The sequence below is a fragment of the Tamandua tetradactyla genome, chromosome 5, assembly GCF_023851605.1.
Source record: "Tamandua tetradactyla isolate mTamTet1 chromosome 5, mTamTet1.pri, whole genome shotgun sequence".
NCBI lineage: Eukaryota > Metazoa > Chordata > Mammalia > Pilosa > Myrmecophagidae > Tamandua > Tamandua tetradactyla.
In genome coordinates, this window is record NC_135331.1 from 33660479 (window position 1) to 33677059 (window position 16581).

Genomic DNA, 16581 nt, shown 5'->3' on the forward strand with positions numbered 1-16581 from the left:
GGATGGCAGCAGTGGCTCCTCAAACATGAAACCAATAGTTCCAGATGTATCTCTCCGTTAACATTTTGCCATGTCATCCCCTTGAGGCATTCCTTGTAAATGCTGAGATTCAGGGGGATCCCAGCCCAGAACACTGTCTCCTTAGCAAAAGTGATTCGTCACAGAAGCCAGAACAGTTTCCAAACCCTCCCTCAGTCTCTTGCCACGAAATTCCCTCTAATTATTGCTTTTTTTAAGTACCCTCTACCACCAAAGATGAAATAAAAACCCTAAACTTTCTCTGGCCTTAGTTGGCTGCCTGTTTTCAAATGTGGCTTGCGTACATGATAAGTCAAGGAATACAGCAGCAGCCCTCTGGCCTCTGTGGGATAGGGATGAGCTGTATGGTGAAAGCTTAGCAGTGCAGTAAAAGCACTAGTCCAGCTCCTCTAGGGCTGAACTACAAGTTTTTCTCCATTTCCACAAAGAATGAAAATTCTCTCTTGCACTGCCACTCAAGAGGCAACTGTAAGACCTAGTACCAGCATGAGGAAGCTCATAGCGGAGAAAGGACACAAGAAAATGCCTCCTGAGTAGCTAGCAAAGTATAGATAGATGATAATAGGCTCGTTCACCATGAAGAAGCGAGCCCTGCTTGTGAGTGTATTTTAATCACGTTTGGGGATGGCTTTCCCAAAGTATTTCACTTTCCCTACCTCCCCTTCTTCCTCTAGTTTAATTTTCTGTATATAAAGCAACTTCAGAGAAATAAGATTTCCATATCATCGGTCCCATTGGGCCCTCTTCAGAGGGATGTGTGAAACAGGTACTGCAGAAAAAAATAAGACAATGCCAGTGCCCTTGGTGGCAGTTGAAATTTGAGAATACTTTCTTAACATCTGTAAAAGGAAGAGTGTCATCAAAAGTCCAGTACTTAAAAATTTAAAAAAAAAAGGCCTGTACAGCATAGTTAACACTAATGTAAACTATGGACTGTAGTTAATAGTATTATTATAGGTTTGTTTTCATCAATTGTAACAAAGTTTTACCACCCAAATGCAAAGTGTTAATAATAGGGAAAATTGTGTGTGTGTGTGAACCCTACATTTTCTACATGTATTTTCTACAACTTCTGTAATTAAAAAAAAAGTTCAGTGCTGTAAGGATATTGGCAGCTATTACAGTTCCACTAGTTGGTCCTGCAGCTGTATTTCTTTTTAAAATCTCCCCAAAAGGGAGGCTTCTCTCTTGCTTTCCACCTCTTGATCGGTTGCATACAACTCAAATCTGTCACCACCAGGTTGTATCCTAGAAATTTAGGGCCCCCAGATGTGTTAGGCCTGCAAGAGGAAAGCCCCTGGATGACCTTTTCTGCTGGAGAAGGCAGCTTCTTACTTGTACTGGAGGTCTCCCATATGAAAGAATTTCTGGGCAGCACTGAGGTTAAACATCTACTTTTAGTGTTTGTGTGTTACTTTCTGTGAGTCTTTGTGTCCTGTGATCTTTAGCCTTTTTTACCTCCAGTTTTCCCTCTATTTAGATAACTACTAACCTTAAGAAAGAGGGCACTTTCTTATTTTGGACTCTTCTAACTGTTATGCTCTCAAGTCCATGACTTCTTATTAGCCTTCTCAAACTATATAGCCCTTTAATGTGTGGCAGAAATTGCATGATCTTTCATGCTCATTCTCAGGGTTCCAAAAAGAACCTCTAGGTTGGCCAGGTTTCTCTGAGAAAATGGATTTATGTGTGTTCAGAAAAAAAGATCTATAATGTAAGCATATTCAAGTTGAAAGCAAATGCTAAATAGTTACATAGTAGAGCTGTCAGATCAGGCTGAGACTACCCAGGATGTTCAATGGCCCCCTTTCATGTCTTTCAGCGACTGTTAATTGAACACTCACCATATGCCAAGTCCTGGGCTGGGCGTGAAGGGGGAGGGTGAATGGAGCCGGGAACCAGGCCACTGTGGAGCCTCCCTTTGTGGATCTCTCCAGCCCTGGCTCACACTGTGAGGACCATCAAGTGAGAGTCCCCACGGCAGCAATGGCATCCCCGGATGCAGCAGTCTCCTCTGCCATTTCTCACAGCCCCCATGGAAAAGTGCCATCATCTGTTTTTAACTTTGCAAAGCAAAAGGAAAATAGAAATGTGTCTTTTTCTCTAGACCGTTTGTCAGTGAATCCTTTATTCTTTTATTCTAACTGGGTTTACAAAGACTTGAAGGCAGCCCAGGGTCTGTATGTTTTTGTTTCCCATTTATCACTGAAACAAAACCTCTCAGTGTGAGGAATGTCCCAATGCTATCCTGCCATAAATACAAGCTTAACCTGGGAGTATATAGCTCGGCTGCAGAGGGGCTGTGTTGGCATCAGAGGCTTTGGGAATAGTTGTTCACATCTATCGTACCAGCAGCCTCATCTTACCACTAATCATCTGTGGGAGAAACTGAAAGGAAAATCGAAAGATATTGATGTGTTATATGTTTGAGTTTCATTCATACAGATAATAAAAGGGACAGAGTGGAATGAGGTTTCTCCACTCAAATTTCTTTTTAGGGTCATGTCATTTTTATATGATAGTGTATTACAGATAGGGCTGGAAGATTACAATTAAAAGTCACAAGATTTGAACTGAATCTTCTTTCTTCCTCAGTTGAGATAAGAAGGCTTCCTTCATCATTAGAGGATAGGTACTAAGCTCAGACAGAACTGAGATGTGTTCCCAGCCACTTTGAAGTGTACAGTCTTAAGCAGGTTACCTACCATCCCTTAGCCTCAATTTCCTTAACTGTAAAATGGGATTTAAAAGTAGTTACCTCATTGACAGGATTAATGATTATGGATTAAATGAGATAATGTCTATAAAGCCCCTGGTTTATAAAGGGAATCAGTAACGATAGTTTCTTGATAACTATAGAACAATCCCAGAAGCCTCTACCAGGCACCTAGGGTACTTGGCTCCTTTGTATCATCTTTTATCTGTCATCTCTTGACCAGAAGGAATTAGTGGAGTACATAATAAGTGCTCAATGAATGCTTATTGAATGAATGAGTGAGCCTTTGTATTTTCTTTGTCCTCTTGTCTTAGAACAGCATTTCATCTCATGCACTGGGAGATGTCTCATAAAATGCTTTGAGAAGACTTGTCAGATAGATTTGGGAAATGCTTTGGAGACTACAATATAGATTCTAGCTCATTTTGGAGATGAATAATGCATATTGCTATAATGGAAGCCCAGAAAAGTTATAAAGAGAAGAAACTCACTTAGCTTTAAACTCACAATTTTCCAAACTCATTTCACTACACAGGGTAATAATGGTACCTCCAGAAGGCTGTGATGAGGCTTCAGTGAGTTGACATGTGTAAAGCTTAGAACAGAGTGGGCACCATTAAGGGGCTGCTGGGATCATGATTAAGTGCCTTTTAATGTCTGTGGACTTTTCCAGAATATTTAACCATTCCCCTAATGATAGACATTTACGTTATTTCTGGGCAGTGTGCTGCAGTAAAACCCTTATACAGACATCCTTGTTCAGATAATTCCACAGTAGAGAGTCCCAGAGGTAGAATTGCTGGGTCAAAGGATGCACACATTCAAAATTACCCTTCAGAATCTGACCAGCCACTCTCTAACAGATCATTTGCCTGGTAAAGAGATGAGGAGCTCTCTCCCCTGACCATCTGCATGTTGGGGCCCTTTTCTTCTCCTCCCCCTCACCCTAACTGAAAATGGAATGGAGCGTAACTGAAAGTCACCCCTTTCTTCTGTCTTGCAGAGTCTGGCCGCAAATAAGGAACCAAAATGACTGACTCAAAATATTTCACCACCACCAAGAAAGGTACTGTTTGTTTCACTGTGGAGCCTTGACCATCTTTTTCCCTAACTGACCCTCCTGTTGCTCCAACAGGGGTGGAGGGTGGGATTTGGAGGCCTGGGAGTGGGTGATAGAGGTGACCCAGGGCTTCTTGACCCTGTGGATTAGGAAAATGAAATTGTTGTTGGTGTAAGAAATTGACCTCTCCCTTTAGAACTCAGGAAGGGAAGAGCATTAGCTCCAACTATAGGGGAAAAAGCCTTTTTCCTCCCCCCATGACTTAAAATTGTCTTTGCCTTTTTTTTTTCCCCCTGGGGGGAAAGAAAGTACACATAATCCTATCAGCACCTCTGCAGGGATGTCTGTGTATGTGTGTCTGCTCCTTATCCAGAGGCACATGTTTTATGTGGCTACAAAGTTGATATCCTGTTTTTCATTTGATATTATCATAAACATTTCCCCACAGTTATAACGCTTCAGTATTAATCTGTAAAGCTGCTGTACTGAAATTTGCTAAGCTCATCTTATGTTGTTAGGATTTTGTTTGTTTCAGCTTTTAGAGGAATGGAAGATTATTGTAGTGACTGACAAGAGTGTTTTAACCCTGTAGGCATCTTTCTGACAAGCCCTCTCCTCCTCCCTGCTCCCTTCCAAATGAGAGTTACACATTCCTGCTGACCAGCCCAAAAGAATGTGCTGTTAAGTCAGCTGAGTCAGGACCTGACATTGACCCTTCAGCAGGCATTTTGTATATTTGTCCAGCTAGTTTTTACTGAGCCCCGACCATGTGGGTGGAGAAGACCAGGTCTCCAATTTGGTTTTGCTTGCAGTTGAACTGGAAAGAGAGTCCCTTGAGTAGTAATCACACAAAGGGTGTTGGGAGCTAAGATAAGGGAAGCACAGGGTGTGGCTGGAGGAGTCACGGAGATAGCCAGACCAAGGGGGCATGGGTAAGGGGAGGGGAGCAAGGGGCAGGAACTTAGTGGAGCACGTGTTGCTGAGGAGTGTGGTGAAAGAAAAGGCTGGAGAGGTTTGCAGGGACCAGGCCGCAGGGAGTGAACTTAGTGCCGAATGTATTGGGGTGCCAGTAACTAGTTTCTTGTGGGATTTCTTTGAGGGGTGGGTCTGGAGAATGATGCCCAGGTTCAAATCTTGAATCTAACATCAGTGATGGTTTTAAGCAACGGAAGGTCCAAGGCAGATTCTGATAATGGATTGAAGAGGATGAAACTGGAGGAAGGCAGAAAGATCAGTACCATAGCCCAGATGAGAGGTGATGGTGCCAAAGCCGGGGGGTTAGCCCCAGGGGGAGAAGGAATGGATGCTCTGAGAGCAATTTAGGAAGGAAGAGTGATGAGTGACTGAATTGGGGGCCGTCAGAGGAAGGGGGCCTTTCAGAAGCAAGTAGATCCCAGGTTCACCACCCTCCACCCCTACCCACCAGCCCTGCTCTTTTGGGGTTGAGATCTCAGGCCTAGACCTGCCTTTCATTGCCAGCTGTACTGTATCTGACCAAATACTTCAAGCGAGGCAGGGATAGGTCTGCAGCAGGGTCCAGGGTCCAGGTTGTCATGGTCATACTGGATACTAGAGCGAGGAGACACTGGCTCCCTTGGTGTCTTAGAGAAGAGGATGTGTTCCCTTCAACCCTCCAGGGCCTTGAGTTTGAACTCAAGGTCTGTAGATTCTGCCTGGCTTCCTTGAGCGATATCTGCAGTGCAGCCCTCCTTCAGCTGTGCTGTATGATTGTTTTTAATTAATCTTGTTTGCTGTCTCTCAAATCAAGTTCTTTACTGAACTCCACATTGGTCAGTCAGTCATGATAAAAGCCTACTCTCCTTTTCCCACTGTAAATCCACCTAGAACTTCCTTGGCACTTTACCTCACATGATAGTCTCTGCTTCACCCCCACTCCAGAGGGAAGCCTGGGGCTCTCATTCTGCAAAAGAGGGATCTAAGGCAGAGAACCTGATGCCTCTAGAGTCACATGGTGAATTAATAATAGTGTTGGGCACCATCAATGCAGGCCCACTGGGTGCCAGGCACTCAGGTTAGCCTTTCACATACAAGTGTTAGATGAAAGAATTCAATGCCCCAGTAAAGGTAGAGAGCACAGACAAGGACATGGGTTTAGAGAAGCAAAGTGAGTTATCCTGGGTATGCCAGAGAATAGTGACTTAGGTTATTGTCTCCAGAGTGGCAGACCTACTTTCGAGTCCTAGCCCTACCATCCACTAGCTGTGCATTCTTTGGGCGAGTTGCTGACTCCCTAACTGCTTCCATTTGCTCATCTGTAAAATAGAAGGAAATGTAGAATTATTGTAAGGATGAAAGGGGAAACTGCATGGGAAAAAGTTATCAGGCCTGATTAAGCAAAGACTCGGGAAAAGCTTGCTCTGTTTTGAGGCCTGGGGCCTGTCTGACTCCAGGGTTTGCCCTAAGGGTTATAGGGTCCTGACTTCCTCTCCACAGCAGGCCCTTGAGCAACCCCACTTCCTCATTTGCTTTTTCCTAGTCATCGTGTTCCTAAGAACAATTTATTATGTGCTAGGGCCCTAGTGTTTAGCTGAATTGCCATTTTCAGAGCTGGATACCACTTGTGGCTCAGGAAGTGAAACCCATACAAGCTGTTTTTTCTAGATATTCAAGGAAAACTGGAAAAGACTATGTGGGAATGGATCAGATTCCACCCTCAACCTTAAATACCCAGATTCCATCACACTCACCCTCAACAATCTTTGGTTGAGAGTGGCTGACATTGTGTTTCCTCTATATATTTTCAACAGTCCAGCTGAGCAGGACGTGCCCTCATGCTTTTGCTCCCTCAGAACCTTCATAGCTCCCATGCTACCTCTCTCTTTGATCCAACATGACTTCTAAGCTTCCATCTTGATAATTCCCTCCCAGGAGACATTCTGGTCCCTCCTTCTTGTCCCACTGAGGCCAAGGGCCTAAAGCTATGCTCAGCTCACAGTATAGTTTTGTCTTCCTTCCCCCTCACGTGTTCCTTTGGAAGTTGGGGAAGGGGGTATCATCACCTGGCAGGGTAGGGATGGAGCGCTTATGCCTGCCTCCTTTTCTTAGGGGAGATCTTTGAGCTGAAGGCAGAGCTCAACAGTGACAAGAAGGAGAAGAAGAAGGAGGCAGTGAAGAAAGTGATTGCTTCAATGACTGTGGGCAAGGATGTCAGGTATGCACGAGTGGGCAGGGTGGCAGCCAGAGGCTGGCTGACAGAGGGAGGGTCAGGAGCCTGGGTCTAGTTCAGATTATTTTCTCCACGTGTCCCCTATAGCTCCCTTCATTAACCTCCTTTCCAAACAAAAGACTGTTTACACAGGTGTTACAAGCACACGTGCCAGGTGGGATCAGACAGTACTGTGAGGGAGTGAAATGGACTAGGGTAAAGAGGTCCCAGGAAATGGCACGCATAGGGCCTGACCCCTGTCAGAAACTCCAGAGGATTGCTCCATCGGGGAAATGAACCTGGTGGGGCCAGGTCTTCTGGATTTTAAAAAGAACTGACAATCTGTATTTTTTATTTTAAATATCCCTATTTTAAAGTGCCAGATGATGTTAAACAAACAAGGAAACAAACACAGGACAGTCCAAGTAAAACACATCTGTAGATTGTATTTGTCCAAAATGTTATTACTTTGCAGTCTCTGGTTTGTATCTGATTGCCAGAGCAGATCACATAGGATTGCTACCCACTTCCCCCACTGCCCAGCACATGCTCTCCCCTGCCTATAATGCCCCTTCCCCTTTTCCATTTACCCAGTTCATTCTTTTGCTTTAAAAATCCATCTGAGGACCACCTTCTCCCTTCTGCCTTCCCTCCTCACCCCAGCTCACAGGTATCTCTTTCTGCTGTAAACTGGCAGCATTTGCTCTCTGTTCCTGTCACCCGACACTGATTCTAGACTGTACAGAATGAGCAGGTATCTTCTCATGTGTTTTTGTGGTTACCTGCCCACTACATCATTAAGTCCCAAAGGCAGGGACTGAATTTTATGGCAGCTGACATTGGTACAGTATTTGAGTCTACAGAACACTTTCAGATATGTTTTCTTAGACACTCCTTACTTTTACCATATTGTAGGTAATGGCATTTTTACTGCCAAAAAAAAAAAAAAAAAAGCTAAAGAAGTTAAACAATTGCCCAAAAGTTACATGGTTTTAACAGAACTAAGCCCCAAGCCCAGCATTTCTGAAATCCAAATCCAGGCTGCTTTTGCCCATGCCCTCTCCTCTGTACCCTTGTGGTACCCAGCCCTGTGTCTCATAGACCTAGGTGCTGCCGTAGAGCAGCTCCCCCTTCCAGGCCCTGCGACACCATTGCACAGATCCAGACTTCTCCATGGATTGCGCTATCCCATCGCCACCCTCAGCAAGGTCCTGACGATGACAGAGGAGAAAAAATTATGCAGAAAAGAGAGACCTGCCAAAGATGAAGCCACAGGGGATCAGATCTCTGCTGGAAAACTGGGCCTTCTTCCAAATGAGATTACTTCAGAGACGAAGCTGCTTTCTTTAAAGTAAATAGAACACCAGTGTCACCTTCTCACAGAGGAAACGTCTTTGTTTTTCTGTCTCCGATGAGCTTGTTTTGCTGATGTGACAGGAACAGAAGAGCAACTCAGGCTCATCAGCAGTTCTTGCTCCTTTCCCTCTGCTCCCCCTTCCTGGTACATCTTTTGAGGTGACACATTAATTTCCGCTTCCGCTGAACTTCTGGGGGTTGGCCATGGTGGCCTTTTTCCTTCTTAGGAGGTTCACTTGGACCCCGTAAGTCTCTAAGTTACCATGTCCCTGCCCGTGAAAACACTAGAACTAAGCGGGGAGGTGGTGATTCCAGAGATAGAAAATTGGTTTCCAATCAGATGTTGTACCTAAGACTCTGGGAGTATTGGTGCTGTGTTGAGAAAGGTTCTACCCAATATAAAGGCAGTCATGAGCGTTGGCTTTGGCGGCAGACCCAGTTTTGCAGGCAGGTGAATTAGGTATGAGCACCAAGGTTGTCTTCCATCAAAATGGGACTAATCCCTTGGTCTCAGCACTGTTAAGGGAGATCAAGTATGGAAAGCTCTGAGTACCAAGTGCTGGTTCCGGGTATGCTGGTGCTGGCTTTTAGTGGATGCCAGAGCTGGTTCTTGTGATGAAGATGAAGTCCCATCACTGCTTTCTTATACACTCCAGAACCATCAGTCCAACATAAAGGGTGACATTAAGTCTCAGGGAGGGAAAAGGCTTAGTTTTCATTTACTCAGCACCTCCCAAATGTCAAAGGCAAGTATCTCATTTAAGATATTAGATGAGACTAGTTGTCTCATTTAATTGACATCAGGGCTCTGGAGAGTAGGTTTTGTTACATCTTTTTTACAGATGAGGAAATGAGATTCAGGGGTTGAAGAATTTTCCCAACATCATGCAATTAGCAAGAAGCGTAGCTTGGATTGGGGCCAGGTCTGATGGGCTCAGAGCTCATGCTTGAACCCTGAAAAAAGGATTTTTTTTTTTTGGTTTTTAGAATCATCTGTAGGATTCCTTTTCTACCCATAGGTGTTCATGGTAACAGAGTATAGTTATGTCCTCCCCTTTACTAGGAGATCCTGTTTATCCTTCTTCCGTCTCATCCACTGCTCACACATACTCACGCCCCTACCAGATTACCTACTGAAAATCTTCCTTTACCTTTTTCCTTCACTGGCCCCGTTTTGCTCTTTCAGTGCCCTCTTCCCTGACGTGGTGAACTGTATGCAGACAGACAACCTGGAGCTGAAGAAGCTGGTGTACCTGTACCTGATGAACTATGCCAAGAGCCAGCCTGACATGGCTATCATGGCTGTCAACACCTTTGTGAAGGTGAGTCTGAGTTTGGCAGGAGGGTATGGGGTGCTCACTGCTCCATCCTCCCTTGAGCTTCTTGGTGAAAGTACTCAGGCTCCCACCCAAGCCCTTAGACCACCTTACCTGGACCCCTCCTCTGGCAGAGGATGCCCACTGTCTTCAGAAAATCAGCTGAAGACCCTGCTTAACTCATTCTGTGTGAGGTTACACTGAGCCTGTTGAATCCCTTCATGCCCCTTGCTAGGTCAAGATTTAGCAAGCTTCTGAGAGCTTCTTATGTTCCTCTTCTAAATTTTGTTCTTTTCTATATTTCTCTCCTCCAGACTGATGGGCAAGTAGGGACATGAATGTTCAGCTCTTGTTATCTCCCCTAGTCCTTGTTGATGCTCAGATATGGAAAACTGAGGGTTTCTGTGAGTCACTGGCAAGATTGAGGGCTGTGGTACTATATGTGCATGTCTTAGGCGAGCTCCTGGCCTTTTGACCGCCTCAGTTTCTTCATCTGTAAAAGGGTTCCAGTATTGTAGATCTACTGTGAGGTTAAATGAGAGAATGTGTGACGCTCCAGGTGCATGCTGGGTATCCGCTCTATGGAATTTACTTTTCTGCTGTTGCTGCAGTCGGTGGGAGACTTCACAGCAGCTGACTCATACTCAGCCCAGCTGGGCTTGGAGCTCCTGACGTGAGCAGACTGGGGAGAATCCGAAGCCACAAATGTCTTATTGTCCCTCTCTTGTCCCTGGCCAATGGCTGGTTCCCCTCAGGACTGTGAGGACCCCAACCCCCTGATCCGGGCCCTGGCCGTGCGGACCATGGGCTGCATCCGCGTCGACAAGATCACAGAGTACCTGTGCGAGCCCCTCCGGAAGTGCCTGAAGGACGAAGACCCTTATGTGCGCAAGACAGCGGCTGTGTGTGTGGCCAAACTTCATGACATCAACGCCCAGCTAGTGGAGGACCAGGGCTTCCTGGACACCCTGAAAGACCTCATCTCTGACTCTAACCCCATGGTAAGCAGTCTCACCCATTGGGCACCTCACCCCCACCACCTCGCTTTAAAAGACTTTGGCTTAACCCTCTGTCAGACAGTTTCTGCAGCTTGAAGCTTTGCTGGGTGGGTTAACCCTTTTCGTGCCCTGCAGTGATGCAGGCATAGTCTGTGGTTTCCTTCTCTGTGACCTCCCTAACTAGCTATCTGGCTTGGACAAACCTCTTAACCTTTCAGAGCCCTCTTTTTTTCCATCAGTAAAACAGATCTAACTCTCTGTGCCTGGCAGGAGTACAGTGGGGGCTCCGAGCCATGAAGGTAATCTGCCTGGCATGGCCTAGCACATGGTCAATACTAGAGCTCTCTTTCTGCCCCTTCCAGTCACCATCAGGGTGATGTCCTCCACCAGGGCCACCTGTAAACTTAGAATGTGAGGTGCTTTTCCCCTTTCCTACATTCTGCAGGGTTGTAAAGGAAATAGCATATCATGGAAGACAAGGCACCAGGATGTGGCTGGGGAACACCGATGTCATCATACACAGTGGTAGCAACATGTTAGATGCTAGTCATGTGCGTGACCAGGCTTCATGATAACCATGAAGTTTGGCCCTGTTAAAACAGAAATGCACAAACCCTTCAACCCATCCATTCCCTCTGTATTCTTTAGAAACATAGATCCCACACAGGCCCTGGGAGGCCAGCACAGGGATGGGCATTGTAGCACTATTCATCATCGGGAGAGATGAAAACAACACATTTGGAACACAGATAAAGACAATTGCTTTAGTGAAAATGGGTTGAGGGCCCAGAGCTTCACCTGGCAGGTCTCTGCCCTCCAGCCCCGATCCACTCCTAGCAGCCTTGCCGGGCTCTGAGAAGCAGTTTGACCACTAAAATGAGCTGTTGTAGCTGGTAAACAGATATACTGTGTAAAGGCGTTGGGATCCCTTTCTATTGCCAGGCACTTGGTTTTGCCTTGTTTTTTGTCTTGCCTCTCCTTTTCCTTAAGAGATGCAGTTATTTAAGTCCCAATTTGCAGATGAGTCAGTAGGATGAGTGTAAGGAGTGGATTTTGCTAATGCTTGCAGCCTGTCCTCTGGGTCATGTTCCTCAGGATATATGCCCTCTAGCCACCCAGCATCAGCGGGGCTGGGGAGCACCAGTCCTACCACCTCCTGGCCTGTGAGCAGCCGCTGCCCCTTCCACCCTCTCAACCAGGTTGTGGCAAACGCAGTGGCTGCCCTCTCAGAGATCGCCGAGTCACACCCTAGCAGCAACCTGCTTGACCTGAACCCGCAGTCCATTAACAAGCTGCTTACAGCCCTCAATGAGTGCACTGAGTGGGGCCAGATCTTCATCCTGGACTGCCTTGCCAACTACATGCCCAAGGACGACCGGGAGGCCCAGAGGTGAGTAGGCTGCCCCTTGCTGACTAGCCCAGCTTTACCTGGTCTTCGGGGAGCTCCCCCGTAAGCTAAATCTGAGGCCTCCAGTGGGCCCCTTTCCTAGGGCTTTCCCCCCAGACCATCCTCAGTCACGCCTCAGGGGCAGCCCACCCACTTCACATCCCTGCAGAGACAACCTATTAGCAGCGTGTGTGTTGCTTCAGGGAGTCAACTCACTGCTCACTGTGGGCGCAGACCAAAGCCAGGACCTGAGCTGGGAGCAGAGAGAGACCCCAGTCACCTCAGGAGGTAGAGGTGATGGAGAGCATCTGTGCCACCGTGCACTGACTTTTCACAGGCTGCCTGGGGCTCAGCAGGCACTTTATAGCAGTAAACTAATCCGTACTGCAGTGCTGTGTAAGAGGTCCCATTCTCATCTTCATTTTGCAGATAAGGAAACTCTGGCTTAGAGAGGTGGAGGGAAATGTGCAGTGTTCGCCCAGCTGGGACTCAGCTGGCTCTTGCTCTAAACCAGCAGGCCACCTTTCTGAATCCCCCAGCCGTAGGTGGGGCAGAAGGGAATTGACACTTACAGAATATTTACTACATGCCAGGCTCTCTCCCTGGCACTTTTCAGCAGAACTGGGCTCTAGATCTTTCTCCTGCGAAAGACATAATATTTTGATAACTAAAAGCAGGATGTTTTGCCTTGTGTGTCTCCTGTTTGCCCAATTGGAATGCACCCCAGCATCTGTGAGCGGGTCACCCCCAGGCTGTCCCATGCCAATTCCGCTGTGGTGCTGTCTGCTGTGAAGGTGTTAATGAAGTTCATGGAGATGCTGTCCAAGGACTTGGACTACTACGGCACCCTCCTCAAGAAGCTGGCCCCACCCCTGGTCACGCTGCTGTCTGCGGAGCCTGAGCTGCAGTACGTGGCGCTGCGCAACATCAACCTCATTGTGCAGAAGAGGTAAGGGCCGGTCCTGCCCCACCCTCCCCGTGAACAGGCTGTGTGCACGCTGCGGGTGCCTCTCCCGCTGAGGGCTGTGCTTGCTGAAGGGACGCAGGCCTGTTGCAGTTGGGGAAGTCCCAGAGAGTAGCTTGACTGTGGTTCCCAGCTGGAGTAATTTGGCAATGTCAAGAGATCCTTTTCGTTGTCGTAGCTGGTGGGGAGGGGCTGTGAAATCTAACGGGAGGATGCCAGGGATGCTGCTCAATAACCTGGAATGTGCAGAACAACCCCCACAACAAAGAATTATCCTGCCCAAAATGTCAGTAGTGATGAAGGTGAGAAACCCTGGCTTAAGCTAACCAGGCCAGGTAAAGGCTAGAGTGAAAGTTCCTTTTTTTTTTTTTTAAATACCACAAAAACAAACGCAGACATTCTTATTTTGATCATTCCGTTCCACATATATAATCAGTAATTCACAATATCATCACCATAGTTGCATATTTATCATCATGCTCATTTCTTGGAACATTTGCATCAATTCAGAAAAAGAAATAAAATGAAAACAGAAAAAAATTTATACATGCCATACCCCTTACCCTGCCCTTTCACTGCTCACTAGCATTTCAAACTAAGTTTATTTTAACATTTGTTCCCCTATTATTTATTTTTATTGTATATGTTCTACTCATCTGTTGATAAGGTAGATAAAAAGTAGAGTGGAAGTTCTTAACCCCTGCACGGTGAATAGCCCCCCTAAAAGGGTATATAAAATTTTTTCTGGGGACAGACTCCACAGCTCTAGTCAAATTCCCTAAGGTTGGAGGACTCCAAGATGGTGGAGAACCATTGGACTTTGATTGGGGAGGAATACATGAGAGTCACCAGTGTGCTGTGTGGCCCATTTTCCTCTACTCCCTGAGAATGACTGCAACAGTAAGACACTGGTCCTGAGGGAAGGGGTCCAGTATCTAGGGTGAGGTAGGCTAAAGACCAAGTGTGCAGGAAGGGTGCCCTGAAATAATCATCCCCTTTGCTGTGAGGGAGCCCTACAGCTCTGTGGAATGGGCTTGGCTCCTGAGTTCTGCTCCCAGCTTTTTTTTTTTTTAATTAAGAAATCTTTACACGCATACTGTGCAACCATATTATACAATCAGTGGCTCTTAATATCATCACATAGTTGTGTATTCATCACCACAATCATTTTTAGAACATTTGCATCACTTCAGAAAAAAGAAATAAAAAGTAAAAAAACTCACATATCCCATACCCCTTATCCCTTGCTCTCTCTGACCACCAGCATTTTAATCTATCCATTTTTTTACATTTTATCTACCCCTGTTATTTTTTTAATTTATTTTTTTATGAAACAAAACCACATACACGCACAAACATTCTTACCATATGCTCATTCTGTTCTTGTTATGTAATCAGTAACTCACAATGTTATTACATAGTTGTACATCCATCATCATAATCATTTCTTAGAACATTTGCATCAATTCAGCAAAAGAGATGAAAAGAAAACAGAAAAAATTTCATACATACCATACCCCTTACCTCTCCCTTTCATTGATCACTAGCATTTCAATCTACTAAATTTATTCTAACATTTGTTCCCCCTATTATTTATGTATTTTTAATCCATATGTTTTATTCGTTTGTCTGCAAGGTAGATAAAAGAAGCATCAGACACAAGGTTTTCACAATCACACAGTCACATTGTGAAAGCTATATCATTATACAATCATCTTCAAGAAACATGGCTACTGGAACACAGCTCTACATTTTCAGGCCGTTCCCTCCAGCCTCTCCACTACATCTTGAATAACAAGGTGATATCTACTTAATGCGTAAGAATAACCTCCAGGATAACCTCTCGACTCTGTTTGGAATCTCTCAGCCATTGACACTTTGTCTCATTTCACTCTTCCCCCTTTTGGTCGAGAAGGTTCTCTCAAACCCTTGATGCTGAGTCTCAGCTCATTCTAGGATTTTTCTCAGTCCCTTCATGCTGAGTCTCAGCTCATTCCAGGATTTCTGTCCCATGTTACCAGGAAGGTCCACACCCTGGGAGTTATGTCCCACGTAGACATGCAAATACTTTTTTAATCACTGTTCAAATCACTCTGAGATTTATCGCGGCATCACTCTGGACAAACCTACAAAATCTCATGCCTACTCAAGGTTCCAAGTACTATGGTGTTCAGTTAAGCTGTCCACATAAGTTATTTTAGGAAATGCAGTAGTCAGAATATAAATTTTGTACTAGATAAACATTTTTTTTTGCTTTAGTCTCACACATAAGTTAAAGTTTTAAAATATTAATTACTATCTATTTTCAACACCCTGCAGTATTGACATTCCTTTGTTCTTCCTCATGCAAAAACATTTTTAAATTTGTACATTTAGTCCCTATCATTATGCACTTTTATCCCTCCCTCTCGTTGACCACCATCATTTCAATCTATCCAATTTTTTACATTTTATTGTTATTTTTATCCTTTTTTTTTTTTAACTCACCTGTCCATACCCTGGATAAAAGGAGCATCACAGGTTTTCATGATCACCTGATCAAACTGTAAAAGCTATATAGTAAAGCGGTTCTCTGGGGGTAACTCTTAGGCACAATCATAGGTAGGCTTAGCATCTCCTTTTCAGGAATAAGTTTCATAGGGGCAAACCCTCAGATCAAGGGCTCAGCCTATTGAACTGGTTGTCCCCACTGCTTGTGAGAATATCAGGAATTCCCCAGATGAAGAAATTTAATATTTCCTCCTTTCCTCCTGCCCTCCAAGGGCACTTTGTAGATACTTTTATTCTCTGCCAAAATTACTCTGGAATATATCGGGGCATCACACTAACTTGGACAAACCAACAAGATCTCATGCCCTATTCAAGATTCCATGTAATTATGGTGTTCAAGTAAACTAACCATACTAGTTAAATTAGATAATGTGCTACCCAAAATATAAATTTTGCACCAAATAAGCCTCTTTCCCTTTTGTCTCACACAGAGGTTGAAGTTTAGAAATATGGACGATATTATCCTTTATCCAGTGTTCTGTTTACCTTAATCCTATCCAGATCAGCTTCATTCATATATCTAGTTGAAATCTGATCACTTTTTCAGCTTTCTTAAAAAAAAAAGCTCCCAGCTTTTTTGGTCTGAGGGCTTGAATGTAATATATCATGACAGGCACCATTCTTGGGGCCAGGGATGCACGGAGACTTACTGTCTTGGGAGAGAGCGGATGCTCTTTCCTATTATAACATCAGTCTAGTTCTTAGCACACTCTTGAGGTCCCATAGATACCAGGTGAACTGGGAGTTCTGCGAAGGCTTGGGAGGTAAATATGGAAATGCTTTCTGAGCGTCTAAACAAAGGATGAGAGTAGGGATTTGAGTTGCAGTGTGTGTCTTCACCTGAGGGACTTATGCCCTTTGGGTCACTGGATTGAATAAGGTATAGTGATTTTGTAGGCCTGTACTAGGGCAAAGGGGCTCCCTCTGCTATATTTAAAATGGCAAATTTCATAAGAAGTGCTGTGTGTTGCCAAGGCACAGCCTTGCCTGGTCCTGACGTGGTTGGGTAGCTTTTGCCAGGTTCCGACC

The 16581-nt window shown here is 45.1% G+C and overlaps 1 protein-coding gene across 2 annotated transcripts in view; it reads left to right on the forward strand.

Moving 5' to 3' along the window:
- The window catches only part of AP1B1 (adaptor related protein complex 1 subunit beta 1), a 57102-nt gene that overhangs the window by 16404 nt on the left and 24117 nt on the right, over positions 1-16581 (forward strand). For both annotated transcript variants that reach the window (XM_077160633.1, XM_077160634.1), the window contains exons 2-7: positions 3759-3821; positions 6882-6987; positions 9524-9659; positions 10409-10654; positions 11851-12041; positions 12766-12987. In XM_077160633.1, coding sequence (XP_077016748.1) covers positions 3785-3821; positions 6882-6987; positions 9524-9659; positions 10409-10654; positions 11851-12041; positions 12766-12987 — 938 coding nt within the window. In that variant the 5' untranslated portion in view covers positions 3759-3784. The remainder of the gene's footprint in view (positions 1-3758; positions 3822-6881; positions 6988-9523; positions 9660-10408; positions 10655-11850; positions 12042-12765; positions 12988-16581) is intronic.